The sequence below is a fragment of the Brienomyrus brachyistius genome, unplaced genomic scaffold (genome assembly GCF_023856365.1).
Source record: "Brienomyrus brachyistius isolate T26 unplaced genomic scaffold, BBRACH_0.4 scaffold113, whole genome shotgun sequence".
NCBI classification, from domain to species: domain Eukaryota; kingdom Metazoa; phylum Chordata; class Actinopteri; order Osteoglossiformes; family Mormyridae; genus Brienomyrus; species Brienomyrus brachyistius.
In genome coordinates, this window is record NW_026042388.1 from 214,111 (window position 1) to 233,456 (window position 19,346).

The window sequence follows — 19,346 nt, forward strand, 5'->3', positions numbered from 1 at the left end:
ATTGGCCTGTAATGTAAGGCGATCTTTCAAACGGAATAGGAAATTAGCTAGGAAACTTCAAAGCAGGAACCAGAAGAAATGTCTGACTCCAGTGTTACTCAGCAAGTCCTGTGTGCTAAAAACGATGGATTTTTTAAATTCCATTTAGCTCTTCAGCTCCCGCATCTGTTATCAGTATTGTATAATTGATTTAAATTAAGACTAAATCACATTTGTTGTCCGTCAGCTTATATTTAGCTATTGATATTCAACTGCCTCTTAATTTTTAATTTTACAAAAAACTGCCGCATGCATGAATTCTTGCTGAAGTATGGCGGTAGAAGTGACGGCAGTACCTTCCCTACCTACAAGGCACTTTAAAAATTCCCGCTATATTAAGCAGCTCTTGTTAATGAAGTCACTGCTTGCTCCCTTTAAAAACTTTGTAGATCACTCTAAAACAACAGCACTCTGACATTTATGTGATATTTGCTTATTCTGAGCATATGGTCTCAGAGCCATGCTGTGGTGGTAAATGTCTAACTTAATTTAATCCGATTCCTTGGCCGCAATATATATCGTACATTGCATCATATACATATATATTGCCAACTTAATTGGTTCTTTTAATATTACGATGCGACAGCAGAAGTAATATTGCTTGACACAGGGACAAAGCAATGAATGTTTGACGCCATAAGGGATGTGGGCAGATTAAATAGAAGCTGGTGACCTGCAAGCCAAACATCTTCAAAATCCACTTTAATCACGAGCTTTAATCCCCTTGGCTCAAAAGGCTGAGATTTTTTTCAGTGATACTTCAGACATGTCGTTATACCCCCAGTCAAGGGTAATGTGAAAAATGCTGGTATAAAGAAAAAATTTAGACCGTTATCGTGCGATTATATGGGCTACTTTATTTATGAAATTGTCGAAAGGGCAGCAATACATCCTTGGTGATGACAGATGTTGTAATTTACGGGTGCTTCCAGCCACCTGTACGCCACAGAATACCTTAAAAGCAACATCTGTCTCAAAATCCTGAGCTCCAAATTAGCGCGCGGCTTGCAGGCATAACAGTGAGGCTTATCGAGCAGTGTGCGTACACAGTTTAATACAGATGCAAATCTGCTTTAAGATGCAGTTCTGTGTTTTTTCTCTGTAATTTAGCTTGAGCCGCTCTCCAGACTCTCTAAACTTGCAGTGTTTTTGGAGAAAGTTAGAGCGGAATTCTTCAATCTAACATTTATATTTCTTTTTAATCATACTAGAACTGAGAACTGAAATTTAACACCTGTCTGCTTTTTACAGATTAAGCAGAAAATGAAACATCTCAGGCCACATAAAGCTAAATGAAAACTGTATCCCCTCAAAAAACAACCTCATTTATTTTCTGAGTTTTCATTTAGCTTTATGTAGCTTTTTATAATAATAATATCAATAACAATAATAATAATAACAATTATTATTATTATTATTAAAGATCCATCCATCTTCTAACTGCCTATTCTGATCAGGTTCAGAGTTTGTGCTGCACCCACACAACGTAACACATAAAGATGGAGTAGAGACCAGACAGAATGGCAATTCATTGCAGGGTTATTATGTAAAATACTTGATTGGAAACATTGTGTATTTAAAATGGACCACATAGGATTCAAAAATACCGTCTAGATGTATGATAACAAAAATAATAGTTCTTGCGGTGATAAAATGAACAATAAATGAGACGCTTAATAAAATGAGACAATTAAAGAAAATCAGGAGTAAATTTAGGCACAGAGTCGCAGAAACAGGCATTGGTTTAGTCATAGGTAGAAAGTGAAGTTAGACGCGGGTTTGTAGGATTCTATGCAGAAATAGGAGGCGTTTGCCTGAAATCAGGCAGCAGGCTTTTCCAGAACAAGAAACGGAGTGAGATCTCGCTGAGGCACAGAGCGTGTGGTGGGGGGGGGGGGGGGGGGGGGGGGGGGGAATGGTAGCGGAACACAGCCTGCGGCCTGCAGGGAACAGGAACAGGCGATGTGTACAGAGGGATGGGGGCCGGGGGAGGGAGCGGAGCAGGAAGTTGAAGGTCGACTACATTAGCAAGGTGTGTGCTACAGCATCTCCTCTTTTCGTTTCTTGGATTTATACATTTTTTATTTTTTCATAAAGGGAAACATCTGTCTACTGCACGCTACGGAGAGCATAGCCTACATTCATGTTTGCTTTAAGGTGATGTTATATTATTAGAATTTTAAATAAAAAACAGGCTCTCTATTCAGTCATTAATTCGTGTGCTTTGCATTTAATTGTATTCATCTGTTGTTTCTGTTTATTTGACAGTTTTATATACAAGTTATATAGATCACGCTTTAGTTTAATAGCAAACCATGCTGAGATGTGTCAACCTTCAGTTACTGGTGAACTCTTTGCATTGGCTAAAGCTTCTTTTGTGACTGAGAGAGCGCTGCTTTCGGTGGACAAATCCTCTCCCTCTTGTTCTGTTAGGCGTCCACACAAAATACCACATTAGATCTGTTTTGGTGATACTTTGAAATAGTGAATAGTTACGTTTTCCTTTCTCTGGTAAGAATATCACTTTCCATCTTTGTGTGTTACGCTGTGTGGGACCAGCACAAAATAATGGGTGGTACAGGATAATGATTCCAAGCCAGCTGCCCTTGACTAGGCTACCTGTGTGTTTGGGAAGTATATGGAAAGTATGGTAACGCTTCCTCTCAATCCCATGTTTAGAAGAATCTGTGAACAACTTTACAATACATTCATACACCATTATAAACATGGCTACGCATATTAATAAAAAGGCATGTCACATGATGCCCATGATTATTATGCATTATGAAAGCTTTATGAAGCTTTCATCTATAATGCTCCATAGATACCTTCATAATGCAGTACAAGCCATCCTTGATTCTTATACCGACCACTATAATGCATTGTGGAGGTATCTATAATGCATTATAGATGACAGCGTTAAGAAAAGAGTATCTAGAACTTATTTGTGTTTGAATAATGAACTGGCTTAATCACTGAAATGTAGATTTAAGAAGTTGAACACATTTCAGTAACGCATGCATCTGGACAATATAATTCAGTGACACTGCTAGAGAGCATGTGATTGACACCCCTCCATATACTGTAGGCATGTTTGATTTATTGGAAATCACGAGTCAGCTTTCTGTTTTCAGGATTTGTGCTGTCAGTCGATGAATACCTTTAATTGTGATTAATCACTGATTTGGATGCAATTAGAAAACGAAAAAGCATTCATTGATTAACAGCTAGAACCTTTAAATACCAATTTTCTGAAACTTGGGGGAACTTTTCCTAGCTGTTCTGCTTCACATGTTCTACTGTTCTACTTTACATGTGCAGCTGTTCCATCTGCTTCACATGCGCTAGCTGCTTTCCTTCGAGTGTTCTAGCTGTCCTGCTTCATATGTTCTAGCCGTTCTGCATCACGTACTAGTTGTTCCATTTTGCATTTCCTTTCGACGTGTCTTCTCTTGAAAGTGCTTTGTGTGGGTCTCCGGTGGCCAGCTGAATATTTGAGACCCCTGTATTCAACAATGTCAGATTTCCCAGCCCTTCCGGGAGTTGCAGGAGTGTCCTGCAATTGAAGAGTAGCTCCTTGACACCCGCGAATGTATAATATCCAGGAAATCTGTCGTTCCACTATTCAGCGGCAGTAAAATTAGCTGGCAGGAAGTTTTACCGCTCTAAGCCCACCTCACCAAGTCAGCAAATTGTACCGCCATCCTCTAGCCCCAGTCTGCAAATTTTATCGCCAGCAGCCATATCTTGCCACCAGCACCTCCCTGGTCAGCAAATTTTAGTGAACACCCCAACCCCCCCTTCCCCACCGGCACTAGTCTTAATGCCATCATACATCCAGACATTATACTGCGGTATGCAGCATTTTGACAGTACTTTTAAAAGCAACACTATTCTGGTATTCCCTGGTAAAATTAGCCAAATCGGGGGGGGGGTTGGCTGGGGTGAAAGTATGGTATTACCAAGTCTAGGCAACACCCCCCTTCCAGGCTGTCCCTCATCTCCATGAAATCAATATGCCTAAAGTGGGTTGTCTACAGTGTTAATAGGTCAACAGGTAAACATCTGTTTAGCGATATAATAGAATTTGTGAAGTTAGCTGAAGTCTCTTTGCTAACGGATCATCTTCGGCTGCATTTCTCAAGTATGACTTGTCTACCCTCACCTGCCTTCGAGCTAGCATCAGAAGCGTACAGTAGGTGTGCTTTGTAATCAAATGACATCTCAAGCTGGTGGTTTTGCTGTGATAACATTAACCGCATATGGTAATGAACTCATTTTGATAATACTATTCAGGAAACATGAAATGACGCTTCAGTTTTTTAGTCCTGATGACGGGAAATTCAAAGAAATGTTAATAACAGTGCTAAAATTTCTTTCTGGTAACCTCTTTTATAATATCTTTTGGTTAATCAAAGTGACTTGTGTGTCTTACCATCCCTTCTTTATTTTATACCTCTTCCTTACGTAATCAAAAGTGAAATTGCTCATCATAAATTCTTTGCTAGCTTTGTCTGCATGGAGCATGGGCAGGATTGCGGATTTGCTCCTGTGTGGTGAAATCTGTGTTTCCATTTGGTTTCATATACGAGCTGCCTTTCCTATGGAAACGTGCGGAGTAACACGTTGAGTTTGCCGTGCATATGCATTTTGTGGAAGTGGACAGATGCCAAAAAGTTAACGTAATCCATTTTTAATCGAGTCATCAGCAGGAAGTGCCTTGACTTCAACGGATGTGCACCTGCCAAAGCTAAATTTAGTCCAGGTTTGTTCTTGCGCCAGGTACATCTAGATGCTGAAAATGAAAAGGTTTATTTTGGAGTACAAGTTTGAACATCGTGTCAGTGATCATTATAGACTTAAAACGCATATTTTTTTTAATTCATCTATCCCTCTAAACTGATCATTCAGTACAGACTTTCAGAGAGTGTGGAGCCCATCCCAGGAATGTCACAGCGCAAGATGTCGGGTATCCTGAACAGGATGCCAGTCCATTGCAGGACACACACTCACACACGACGACATACAATCACTCTCTACAGGCAAATTAGAGATGCCAGTTCACAAGCGCTCTAGCTTTTGAACTACCGGAGGAAACAGAAGTATTTGTAAACCGCACACATACAGAGCAGGAGGTGTGAGGTAACATTAGTGCTGACTGAGCCGACATGCCAGCCCATATCTGAAATCCCCATCTTTAAATATAGCTGAGGAAACAAAGGTTAATTTCATAAATAAATGGAATCCTCTCTAACACGTGACCTTGTAATAATGTTCCCAAGCACTCACATCTCATCGGTGTGACAGCTCTCTAATGAAATCAGACGATGCGTCTCGCCCCTGCAGAGTCAGAGCGTGTGAAAATAGAACATGCATTGGAAATGGCGGGAGTCCGCGGACGCGGTTGTTTATGGTATTCTAAGACAGAGAGCCAGGACCCATTGCTGAAATTCCCTGCCACAAATTATTCTTGGATTCCATTAGGCTTAGAGTGATGGCAATGGCTTACATTAATCTTCATTGCAGGCCATATAAAATGTGGCTGATTTAGGAATGGGCATTACGGAAAAAGGTTTTTGTTTCCTCGTTTGTTTTCCTCAATGAGGTCAGCGATTTACTCAACATGCCGCTTTATTGGAACGTTCCCTTCAGCTTAACGAATGGGACGTCAGGCCCTTCATTTCCCATTTTAACGTCCAGTTGGTCATTAAGACGGCCCTTTGTAATGATACAAAATAACGGCCCTTTCTGAACCATCGTGTTTTGGAGCATGGATAGTAGCTGTAAAGCTGTCGGACCGAAATATGATCAAAAATTGAGTTAAACAAAAAGGAATATGCTATATTCTCCATCTATCTCTGTATCACTTTTTACGACGGGCAATGTGGGAATAATATTCACTTGCAATATCTTCAAGCGGTTGGAAACTATTAGTGAAAATAATTGAATCGGGCACCCTATCTCGATAAGCTTGACAACTCAGACACATGTGAATTAGGCTACACTTTGCTGAAACGAAACCCCCGGCCTCTCTGCGAGGGACAGTTTCAGGTGGTTAAATATGCATGAGCAATAAAAGCTGATAATTAAGGAAGCAATCTTCATAATCAGCTAATTTGCTTAGCAGGCACCTTCGCGGGATTTAGCATTATTATCAAAGAATATCTCAATCATGTTCAGAAGAGAGCCCTTTTGATGAGCATGTCAGCAGATTCACTTCCTATTTACGTCCCAATTGCATATTTTTCTTCTAAATTCCCTGTTTCATTTGTATAAGGATAAGGCTAACGTCTTGTTACCTTTATTTGACACCTTAGTCATTTTGTGAAGGGCTACTTCTGGTATTTAAAGATACCACAGATGTTTCAGAGTTTGCAAGGGGCAGCAAGAAAAGAGGGACTCGGACTCCCCAATCAGCGTCAATTTCCTCGCAGCTGCACACGTCCAGAGAGCGCAAAGGTAACTGTCAAGTGCAAATGGCATCATCGTGAAGCCAGGCTGCTCGAAAGTCATCGGGGGCTGTGCTGTTATACCGCTGAGTAAAGCATATGAACCTGACTGCACCAGTAAGATATCCAGCTGAATAAATGACCTTGTATGAAAGCATCAGCTAAGCAGCACAGTGATAACCGACAGCAGGACGAAGGCACCTTACTGTGAGGGAAGATGGCGTTTCTTTTTTTTAAGGCATGGTCAGTGGCAGCTTTAAATGCTGCGTATAATTAGCGGCTGGAAGTTTCACCTCGTTTTCTCCGGGTTTTTCATTAATCTAGATTGCAGTGATGCACGGGATGGTCCAGTCACGTTACACCTTTCGGGGTGCCCATACATGCACGGCACATGCTTTAGATTTAAATTTTAAATCTTGTGTGGCATACAGCCAATGATGTGCACAATCCCTGACCGTGTCTAACCACATAAGAAATTATTACGAGGCCTTTTTCCCGTGTTAATTATGTTTCAGAAAGGTACTGAACTTCTCGCAGTTTTAGTAAAAAAAAACTATACCTGTAAAAATGGGTGGGAATTTAAAATTGGATTATTTGTGACAGGCCCTGGCAGACAAATACGACCCAAAATGAAACGTATTACATAAAGGAACAGATGGAAGAAAGTGCAGCAGTGGTAAACTTCCATCAAGGTTCACTGAAGTCGTAAGAGACTGTATTATAAAAATGGACGGCCAGCGGGAGAGAAAAGATATCTTCTGCTTCCCATCAAGTGCACCTAAGGGGTCAGGCCAGTTTAAAGGGAAGCACAAAGGGTGTAATGTGTTTAGTTTGCTGCCATCCAACTTGCCTTCAAGTAAACTGTGTTTAACCGGCTGTCAGATTGGAGCAGTATATGGATAGATGCTCTCACTGCATGTGAGGGGTCCTGCTCAGGTTTCTCTGATAGTACTTTCTTTTAAAAGTTTTGCAAAATATATGAGGCACCTTTTTACAATATCCCTATAATCGTTTAAACATCATTAATGGCATAATGATTACATTATCTGTCCTGACCCAGCATTTGATAAAACACAATTTAGCATTTTTGCTAAATACAGACACATAGCTACATACAGACATTTTTTGTAGATGACAAAGTGTATTTACACGTGACAGTACCTAAAAATCTAATCATAAGTGTCACATTGATTTATGGGGTTTGCTATCTGTAAAATAATAATGTATATCCTATTGTGCACATACATATGAAATGTCATAACGTATGCTGAACCTACCTAGGATTCAACATTGTACATGCAGCTGTGTATAAAATGCAGTTTGGACCATAGTACACTGTTCTATTGCACATTTGGATGCCATTTTCCCTGTATTCTATGGCATAGACATTTTCGGTTGGTATGGAAACTATGACTTGTGTGATGAACATCTCATGAGTGGTATATAAGTGGCGAAAAACCAGAACAGTTTTTTGAAGCCCTACATGGCCACATTTGTGTGTGTGTGTGTGTGTGTATGTGTGTGTGTGTGTGTGTGTGCGTGGGTGTGCGTGTGTGTGTGTTTGTGTGTGTGTGTGTGTGTGTGTGTGTGTGTGTATGTGTGTTTGTGTGTGTGTGCGTGTGTGTATACACACATACATATACGGTAGATAGACAGAGATACTGTATATATAGGGTGGTGTAGTGGTTAGCACCGCTAGGACCAGGGTTCAAGTCTCCACCTGGCTCTATGTGTATGGAGTTTGGATGGTCTCCTGGTGGGGTTTCTTATGGGTTCCCCCTCCCCCCCCCCCCACCCCACCCACAGTCCAGCAACGGACTGAAGTTAGCAAATTGCCCATATGTCTGCCCTGCAATGGGTTGGTGCCCCATCCTGGGTTCCCTGCCTTGTGCTTGTAGCTTGAGGCTCCAGGCCCCTGCAACTCTGAATAGGACAAGTGGTTACAGGAAATGGATGGATGGATGGATAATGAACATTGTATATGATATGGGTTTTACTTGCTAGCTATTGTGGCTGCGTAGCACTGCGAATGTAACCCGGGAAATTCCGTCAAGCTGCCCTTGAGCTCAGTTGGGCAAAACAAACCCGCCGTTTTAAACCGTTTGCATGGGAAGCCCCTTCTCCTGGAGCGCAGATCCATCTACTGCAGTTCAGTGTGCATTCAGGTGTCGGTGGATAACACCGCTTCAATGGTACAGTGCAGAGCACTCACACTTTGTGTCGTTCAGATAGCACCGGCCTGCTTAGCATTGCCCAGCGTGGGGTAGGGACCTGCATTATTGATGCTATGGTGTTTATCAAATTGACCTTTTTTTACTTTTCAAATTGTCAGATGGGTTTAAGGGAGAGAGGATTTCTGTAGGATACACAGGAGTGAACTCTGGGCCGGTCTGGGTGATGTGTTCTTCAGAAGGGTTTATTTTGTAAATCTTGTTACCTGCATGCCGCACTGACCCCCTATTCCCCGTGAGTCCTGCCTGCGTTCCAACTCTTTTCCCCCCCCACCAGTCCATTGTAGTAGCATTTTTATAAAAATAGGTCCTGAGATGAACATGCAGAACCACTAAACAGAGACGTCACCATTACAATAAAAGCGGAAAATGGCTGAAATTCTAGTCAATGGGCCGTCGATCCATGGTAGCGTAGTAAGAAGTGCAACTAAGCTGCACGCCATCATGCATTTGTTTTCCTCATTAGTGGAAATGAGATTATTTTGCAATGCGGCAAAGTTCTTTGTGGAGTAGAGTCTTTCTTCCGAATTGAGGGGATTTCCTGATAACTTTGTGCTCCGTAAGTGCCTTGTGCACATCAGAAAATATGCTAATTATATCCATTCAGCTGTGTGAAGCACGAGTGTCAAAGAGGATGTGGCGTGAATGTTCACGGCCGGGAGATTCTCCGTCCGAATCCCTCTCCCCTCCGCCGCAATGTTACGCTGAAAGCGGTCGGGCCTCCCGGGTGACGTCCGACACTCACCTGGCACGGCACGTTCTACATCTACGCTACACCATGGTGTCGTCCAGTGTCACGTTTGGACTGGCTAGGAGACCGACGTTCAGCCCGGACCGAACCTTTATTTAAAATGTCAAACGTGAGGCTTCACTTCAGCTGGGCCTATGTGCCCCTCCTGCTTAATTATTAAAAATCCCATTAAACTTTTATTTTTTTTTTTTCTCTGGAGGCTGTTGGAATGAGATCAATAGTTTGTTTGTCAGTGGTGATTCTGTGCTTACAGGCCTCAGCCGGGGATTCGGAGAGACAGCTTTCTGGAGATCGTCTCCAGTTTTACTGCATGTTGTCAAATGTAAGCCCTGTGTAAAGGGAAAATTAGTTCAGAATTTTAACTCGGGAATAAAAAGGGCCAAACCTGATATGGAGGGGAACACGAAAGAGCCCAAGCGAGGAAGGACGGTACAACTGAGTTCTTATCCCACTGCATCCCTGTGGTATATAATGGTCACCGTAATGTACCACCTGGTGTCAGCTGTACACACGCAGCAGGGAGATGTAAAGCGGCACTTCGCAACATCAAAACAAATGCAATCGTTTACTTCCCATCTTTCCGCAATTCTGTATATATTAGGCAGTGATCCATAAATTACGTAAAACATCTCCCAGGTGTTTTGACAGTTTCTTGGTGTACTGTAACAAATCAGGACGTCCTAAATTACACAGATAGCCGTCTCAGGATTAATGGTTCTTGGAACATATAGACGGTCTGACTGTATACCTGGTGCCAAAAAGCTCCAAATCTCTTGCATTGTGTGCTTACGATGCATCACACTTGTGCTCACTAAAGCAAGTAGACATTTTTTCGCCCGTAACATTTATCAGAATGCTGACAGACATAGTCTATTCATCTTGGACTTTTTAAGAGCTTAATCCTATTGTACTAATTGGGATTGTAGTTTTGGGATTGGAAATGTAGAGTTCGTGCACTGGCTCTCTGTGTAACACTGTGGCGACACACCTCTGGGTTTCTGGGTCTGAACTCCACTTTAGGCTGCGAGTGTGTGCAGTTTGCACATTCCCCTTGTGGATGTATGGCTCTCCTCCGGGTTCCTGATCTCCTCCTACAATCTTGAAGCATGCAGTTAGTTGAGCTGGTGTCACCAGATTGCCCATAATGTGTGACCGTGGATCCTGGGAGAGACTGGCATCCTATCTGCGACCTGCGTTGAGCCCAGTGCTTTCTGGGGATAAGCTGGCGGCTCAACCTAACCCTGCTCTGGATAAGCAGTTATGGAAGGTGGATTCATTACTGGAACTGTATAATGCACTGAATAGGAATAGTGAGGAAGCCACTTGTGACAAGAATGTATTGTAACTAGGTTGTTTGACATTTAAAACACTTTACTTTTCTACTGTAATAATTTTTATATTCATATGTTAAAAATCACCATTGCGTTTTTGTGTGTAGCTTATACTGGGGGTGACATGGCGGTGCAGTGGTTAGCTGTGTTGCCTCACACCTCTGGAATGAGGGTGTGAGTCTCTGCTCGGGTTCCATGTATGTAGAGTTTGCATGTTCTCCCCGTGTCATTGTGGGGTTTCCTCTGGGTACTCTGGTACCCCCCCCACAGTCCAAAAAACATGCTGAGGGTGATTGCAGTTACCAAATTTTCAACATTTTTCTTAATGCGTTCTTGCTTCACAAATGTGTTCATTGTATTCCTGTTTCTTCCTCTAGGACATGGAACAAAGGGAGTGTTTGAGCTTCTTGCTGGATGGAGAAGAACCAGGGAGAACCTCCCGTTCAAAGAGAGAGTGGCAGATACGTTCGCCGACGTCATGGTCTGCTACACCATGACAAGCTGCCTGTACATTATCACGTTCGGAATGGGTGCGAGTCCATTTACTAACATTGAGTCTGTGAAGATCTTCTGCCAGAGCATGTGTGTGGCCATACTGGTGAACTATTTCTACGTCTTCTCCTTCTATGGCTCCTGCTTGGTCTTCGCTGGCCAGCTCGAGCAGAACCGTTACCACAGTGTGTTCTGCTGCAAGATCCCATCAGTAGAATACCTGGACAAGCAGCCCACGTGGTTTAAGACCATGATGAGTGATGGGCATGACCTGTCCAGCCACCATGACAGCATCCCCTACCAGAACCACTTTATACAGCACTTCCTACGGGAGCACTACACAGAATGGATTACCAATACCTACGTAAAACCTTTCGTCGTAATATTGTATCTCATTTATGCATCATTTTCTTTCATGGGATGTTTACAAATCAGCGATGGATCAAACATTGTTAACCTCCTAGTTAGCAACTCACCGAGTGTCTCCTATGCCCTAACCCAGCAAAAATACTTCAGCAACTACAGCCCTGTGATCGGTTTTTACATATATGAGCCCATCGAATACTGGAATTCCACCGTTCAGGAACATTTGAAAACCCTCGGCCATGGATTCAATAAAATTTCCTGGATTGACAATATTCTTTCACTATCTAAAGGTGGTGAACGTCAGTGCATCCACTAAAAGCGAGTTCATAAATATCCTCCAGACCTCGTTCCTTAGGAGCCCCGAGTACCAGCACTTCAAGGATGACATAATTTTCTCTAAAACAGAAGATGGCATTGAGATCATCGCCTCTAGGATGTACCTGGTGGCACGGACCACGGAGAAGACACGGGAGGAGGTGGTGGAGCTGCTGGAAAAGCTGAGGCCTCTCTCCCTTATCAACAGCATAAAATTCATCGTCTTTAACCCCACCTTTGTCTTCATGGATCGCTACAGTTCCTCCATCATATCCCCAATATTAACATCCGGGTTCAGCGTTTTGACCGTCTTGATATTGACGTTCTTCCTCGTCATCAACCCCCTGGGAAACTTCTGGCTCATACTTACCATCACCTCCGTAGAGCTGGGGGTTCTCGGCCTAATGACCTTGTGGATGTCGACATGGATAGCATCTCTATTCTGTGCCTTATTTATACTCTGAATTTTGCGATGGATCACTGTGCGCCCCACCTTTACACGTTCGTACTCGCCACCGAGCACACCAGGACTCAGTGCATAAAGACTTCGCTGGAGGAGCATGGAGCGGCCATCTTGCAAAACACCTCGTGTTTTGTGATTGGGATGATGCCCTTAGTATTTGTGCCTTCCAACCTGACCTACACGTTTTTCAAGTGCTCTCTGCTCACAGCTGGCTGCACAGTGCTACACTGTTTTGTAATTCTGCCCGTTTTTCTGACGTTCTTCCCTCCCTCCAAAAAGAGGCACAAGAAGAAGAAGCGCGCCAAGCGTAAAGAGAGGGAGAGGGAGCGAGAGAGGGAGGAGATAGAGTGCATTGAAGTCAGGGACAACCCCGATCATGTGACTAACGTGTGAGTCACTGGGGCCTACGGGTGACGGGCCACATGTTTGGAGTGCATCTTATAGGGAAGGTGGCAAAAGCGCTGAGCATTTCACACGTCCGAGAGCGACCGGGCGGACCGGTCGAGAGAGCAAGGATAGGCACTCCAAATCTCAGCACACCGGCAGCCATGTTGTTCAGAGCAGAGAAATTTCTACAGTGTACCCTTCCAACAGCACAGCGTGTAACATCTGCGGGGTTTTCGTTTTTTGCCGTGAGTGGTGGTGGTGTTCCGTATCTGATAGACGTGCAGGCTTTGTGGAAGCCGATTCCGTCATGCGTCGAACGGTCTTCACATATAGCTCAGTCACTGTTTTGCTTATTTTCTGAAAGGAAAACAGCATCAGAGAAGGTCCAGATGTATTGAAATCTGGCTGTGTTCCAGAAAAGATGATTGCTGGGAATCAAAATGAAATCAAAATCATGTATATGTAACTCAGAAGTATTCAGTATTAATAACAAATTCCAAAATGCTACTCTTCTAGAAGAAATAGACAAAATGTTTTTTTTAAAACAATTCTGAATAACACTGCATTAGTTGCAATTTCCTGCTTTCTGCATTTGGGATTAACAATATCATAGTACAGTACTAGTATTACAATGTACAGTGCAATAACTCAGTTACTGACCTACAATGGTCATGTGAGTTAATAATACAGACTAATGAAACTTTTGTGTCATCAGTGAGAATGACAACAATACAACAATACACCCCAGTTGACAGGACTAGTTGGCTAAAGGCTGTCTACATGAATACAATTTTTAGTATTATTATTAATTTTCATTGAACCAATGAGCCGTTTTTATATCTAGCAAGATGCTAAACTTTTTCAGTATGCTATTATTGGTTTTAGTAATATCTGCTGAAATTTAATTAGTTCGTTTTCAGGAAAGAAGTCTCTTCGGAAAGGGCCAATGCCGAACTGGAGCTTGTGAGGTCATGTACTGGCATTTTCTTTCATGTTACAGACTCAGTGTGTCCAAGGAGTAACCAAAGGGTCTGCTTGAATGATTGATGTTTTTGCATCCATCCGACTGAAAGGCCACTGGAAAATAATTTATGATTTGTGCAAAAATATTACTTGCATGATGCATAACCTACATAAAACATTCTACTGTCACAAGACAGGCAATGCAGACCTGTATCCGGAACACCTTTCCTCATTATAGTATTAATGTCATGGCATTATATATGTTTATATATATTTCCTTTTCCCTCCACCCCCCCCCCAAGAGTTTTTGTCCAAATTTAACAATGTAAAAGCAGTTTTTCATTATATTATGCATGTACATGAATAATAGCCAATAGATACACTTTGAGAATTACCACACTATACCACCAACCAACCAGAAAAATATCTATGTGACCAATATAACAATACAGAAGCTAATCTCAAAATGTTTTATATTTTATTTTAGTATAGTCCTTGTCTTTATTTGGTAGCATGACTGCTGGGAAAGAGGTAATTAGATTTATGGGTCATTACCCAAACAGGATCATTTTGAGACTCATCAACATACAGTGACATAACTGTCTGGATATGGTGCCATATTCCTGTAGAGATCAATGATATCTGTAAACAGATGGAAGTGTATGGCGTATTGAGGACTTGTAAGGAGTTCTGATATAACAATCGACCCTGTGAATCACTATATCAGATCCTGGTCCCTGCAGAAATGGCTCGTTAAAATTAAGAGTGAATCCAATTTAGAAGGTATAAGAATCCTTTTAAAACTGAAAACGCTGAATCTAAAAATAACTCAGAAATACAAAAAAGCCAAATGAGCAGTGCCGAGAACAGCATATTACCCCCGGAATCGCCCATCACTGGCTGTTATGGATTCTGTTGTTACTGTATGTGGACATAAATGAAAGAAGAGGTGATCACAGATTATGGAGAATGTCTTTATTGGAAAAAAAGTATGGGTGCACATTTAAATCTTTTGGGGAAACTATCTAAAACAGTTACCCATGTGTTCTACAAATTGTGTATCTAAAGAGCTTGCTTTCATGCATCATTCTAGTGGTTTTGGACTTGCTGTCCGAATGATTGCGGGGGTTGGATGCATGAAGTCTCTCGTCTCTGGGTACGAGTGACGGAAATACTGTGCGTCTGTTAAAATGTGGCTTTTTGTTACCATGGTGAGCGGTCGAGGAGACTGTGGGCTCCACAGATTTGGATTGACCTCGGTGAAAATGTGAACACTGACTGTATGCCTGTATCACCACAAATAGTGCAGTACGACAACGACCTGGAGGAGCTATCGCTCAGGATGGTGGAATCTTTGTGTTTTTTTTTTGTTTTTTTATAAAAGCCATGTCATTTGTACAACAAAAAGGCATGATAAACCAATCTGATATTACGGGAAAAAATAGCAAACTTATGTACTTCCCAAACTGACTGTGAAAGCATGGCGCTATAGTGTATGTATGTATGCATGTACCTGATAAGTGTGTGTAAAATTTAGTTATTTTTTTTTATTTATCGCTAGGCTGTAGGTTTGTTCTTTCAGTTTATGTTTTGTAGATTATATTACGTGAAGAGCAAACCATGATTTAAGCAAACAGAATGAAAAAACAGAAAACACCATCGATATGTATGATATAATTCTACATGATTTTCTAATTTTCTATACAAAAACAATTTTTAAAGCTTAAATTCCTACTTCAGAGCAATAAAGGAAAATTAAGAATACAAATAAAAGTAGGCCAGTAATATATTGTGGAATGTTAATTCGTTAAGCGGCAGCATATTAAAATAGATAAATTGCACAATGCGATATAAATGCTTGTTGTGTATCGGTACATTCAGTGTGTTTAATATGGGAATTGTAAACATACATTTTTGTTTTGTTTTTTCTTTTGTTTACTTGATTGTCCATCATCACTATTTGGCTAAAAACTATTTGGGAAAAAAACTGCCTTGCTACAGAATTGCACTTTTGGCTTGGTAATATTCAGTATTTCTATTATCAAGTTAATCTGCAAAAAATGTGAATAATACTAATTAATCATTTTCATAGTCAATTTTCAAAAAACCGTGTTAAAAAAATTAAGCTATACCGTAGGAACAGAGCTATTGTTAGTGTCCAGTAAATGACAGAACAGTATCAAGACATAAAATTGCGTGATTTAACTACTGAGTGTAAACTTGTTGTGGTATCGTGAGTAAATTTTACACAGTAGGTTATACAGACAGGTAATGCACACATAAAACAGGTGGAAAGCCCGTCTTCACAGAATGAAGTATTACCTGAAAGCAGCTCATGTGTTCAACAATCTATGTGGCTTATAGTAAATGTACCTAATCATAACAACATCACTGTAATGCATAAGTTAAAATTATTTATTGAAAGCAGGAATTCAAGAGACCAAATTTGGAAGAGTGTCTCCATTTTACTTCGTTAGCCAGAACTTATCCAGAGTGATACTCAAAATGTAACACACTCAGTGCAGACACCTGGCCAAACGGCACTGAAGGTATTCGCGTTGAACGACGTAGTGTACTGGTATGTAGTGACACTGTCCTATAAGGCGAGAACCTTAGTTGAACAGTGTATGCTTCCATATGTTTGTTGCAGTGTTGACCTGGACGTGGTCGGTCTCTGGAATAGTCTTTCACTGAGTGCTCAGCTGCATTGTGACTCCATTGTGACGCCAACTCGCTTGCTTGCCCTTTGCCTAAAACGGTACTGTGCTCAATGGTCTTTACTACATGGCAGCTCTGCAGCTCGCATTAAATGCAGGTGAACGTGCTCAGGAGCCACTTAGAGCTGAAAATCTGCAGACGCCAGCTAGCTAAGCATGGACAACTTCTAGAACGGTAACAGCAGCAATCAACAAGTAGAAAACATTGGCCATCGAGTAGCATAATTAATATCGCCGGGAGGCCACCGTCATCTGGTCTTCATTAATGATATTCACGAAATCAAAGTACGTAGAAGTAGCTTCGTTGTCATGTCATTCACAGCACACGACGACTAGGTAGACTGTCAACTATCTAAGTGAGCAACTCTGAGTAGTAGGAGTTATAGCTACAACCGAACGGAGTTAACTTTTTTTAACTGCGCAATAAAATATCGTTCCGCTGTGTTTATTTATCAACCCAAACACCAGAAATATAATTCCTGAAGCGCTCGTCTGCCTCGGGTGGCCTGTTACAGTCTCACTGCTTCTGTTAGCCGTAGTGCTGCACCACTGAACGCCTCCTTACCTCCTGACCAGCCATGCCGCTGCAAAGATGCTTCCTGGGGCAAAACCTTAAGGTCTGGTCCTTAAAGCCCCGAACCCCCCCAAACCTGTGTCCAGTTGCTGCTCATCACTGCCTTGTGGGGCCCATCCACTGGAAGGCACGACGATATGCACGAGGGTCACGTAACGTGCTTTAGATGCACTTTTTTGCTGATATGGACCTTCAGACCAGCAAATACAGCTAGACAGCATGAAATTAACGTTGAATAAACAACTGGGTTTGACTTGGCATATGTGTAACTGAAGGCCGAAACTGAACCTATCTTCTGTACATTAATCAAAGACATAAAAGATATTTCTAACACTAAATCAGACACCAGCAACGTTAATTTTGCATGGCCAGGTCACGTGCAGTGCAATGCAATAAGATTATATATATATACATATTAAAGCTATTTTTTTTGTTCTGCAAAATACCTCAGAACTACAGTCAGTTGCTCTTTGTTTCTTTCACAAATACCACAAGAGCCGTATGGAACCGAGGGGTTAAACAGAAACATGATTTTATTCATGTCTAGAGAGGAACTAAATGTATTTGGTGTATAGCTGAACTGAGGTGATGTTTCGTGCAGTGGATCCGTAATCACACTGGGATGCACGTAGGTTGGCATCCAAAAGTCAAGGGTTAAGAAGGCAACGCGGAGTGGCAGTGACATATTAAATTTCTATTGATGGCTTGAGTAAACATATTTTCCCCGAATACGCAGAATGCTGAAGGGAATTAAATTCATGAATATGCCGACTGCAGCAAGATGGTAACTCTCACGTGCTGCCACCTTGCACTTTCAGACAAGATTCTATTTCCAACACTCTCTCACTGACTGAACCCCGTTCGTACAAATTAGTTCCTATCAGACAAGCCCTGCTTCATTCGGTTTCTGAACAGCAGCTATTGAAAAGGCTCTGAACTGTGTGTTCTTTATTTCCTATAGCTTTGTTCATTGTGGCTGACGTTAAAGTTCACTTGAGCAGCTAGTATTCCGCCAGGAGCAGACTGCTCCGCTATCACGAGAATAAATAGCTGTTTTGATGGTATCGCGATGAACGAGGAAAACTTGCTGTATTCTCACAACAGGTCGGGGCTTACGAATGTGGTCTGTTCATCCTATCACTCAACTTCAGTGATTTTATTAGAAAGCTATCAGTTTCATTGTTTTAAACTTGCATTTCTTATGTGCCTGGGCAATGATGAAAACTAGGTTTACATTCATTTATGTTGCAGCTGCAGCCTTTGGATGGATGGAAGGTTTACAGAAGATGGATTTTGCTCATATAAAGAGATATCTCTATATATAAATAAAGAGAAATATTTCTTTCTTTCGCAGCTCACTGTGCTTCTAGGATATCACTGTTGTAACATATCACATCTCTCTATAGCTACACGAGATGATTCCTTATATAACGACACTGACTAATTCCATGGAGTATAATTAATCATTGTATTTATTTGTATGTATAACTGTGGTTAAACAAAGTAATTCACCCATTTAATCCTCCCAGTGTTCTGACCAAGAGTTTTGCTTTGGTTGACTGGGGTGGGGGGCACTAAAACAGGAGGGGAGGAGGTAGTTTGTTTTCAACACTGTGACAGTCAGTGGGTATTTTGTCCAATCCACGAAAATGGAAAGAATTATGTTGAAATCCATGATAACTGAAAGCTCATTCGAACACAGGCAGCTTTGTGGGCACCTGCCGCCCCCCCCCCCCCCACTGCCCCCTCATCCTTATCCGAAACAGCAGGCACACAGGACAGCCTCAAACACTGTACCAGTGGCTAGCCCTCATTTAAATATAGCTTGATTTTATTAAATCTTAGCCATGTGAGGACAAAACTGGGAAAGCCCATCTGGGGGGGGGGGAGTACAGTCAGCTATCAGCAAGGTCAAGAAACTGCTTAAATTTCACGATAAACAATATCACCACTGAAATTAAATATTTATGAAATGGTTTAAATGTGGCCCAATGAGGTTTTTTTGCCACATGCCTCTGTCACATCTAGCTGCCAACAAGAGGAGACATTGGCTGACAGGATGTCAGATTTCAACGTCCCTCCCCCTTTTATTTTTAGCTGCAGGATATTCTTGGCATCCCCAGCTCTAAATCTTCCTTCATACAGTTGTGGTGTATTTGCGCTCACCCCCCCCCCCCCCCCCCCCCCCCCCCCCCCCACACACACACACACACACGCACACATTATTCCCCATCACTGTACGATTGCTACCGCAGGTGGTTAATTCAA

At 41.9% G+C, this 19,346-nt stretch overlaps 1 protein-coding gene across 1 annotated transcript in view; it reads left to right on the top strand.

Moving 5' to 3' along the window:
* Window positions 1-18,960, top strand: part of ptchd4 (patched domain containing 4) — a 29,388-nt gene extending 10,428 nt beyond the window's left edge. Inside the window, 3 exon segments of the mRNA XM_049004628.1 lie at window positions 11,179-11,930; window positions 11,932-12,385; window positions 12,388-18,960. Coding sequence (XP_048860585.1) covers window positions 11,179-11,930; window positions 11,932-12,385; window positions 12,388-12,830 — 1,649 coding nt within the window. The 3' untranslated portion in view covers window positions 12,831-18,960.
* The last annotated feature ends 386 nt before the right edge of the window (window positions 18,961-19,346 follow it).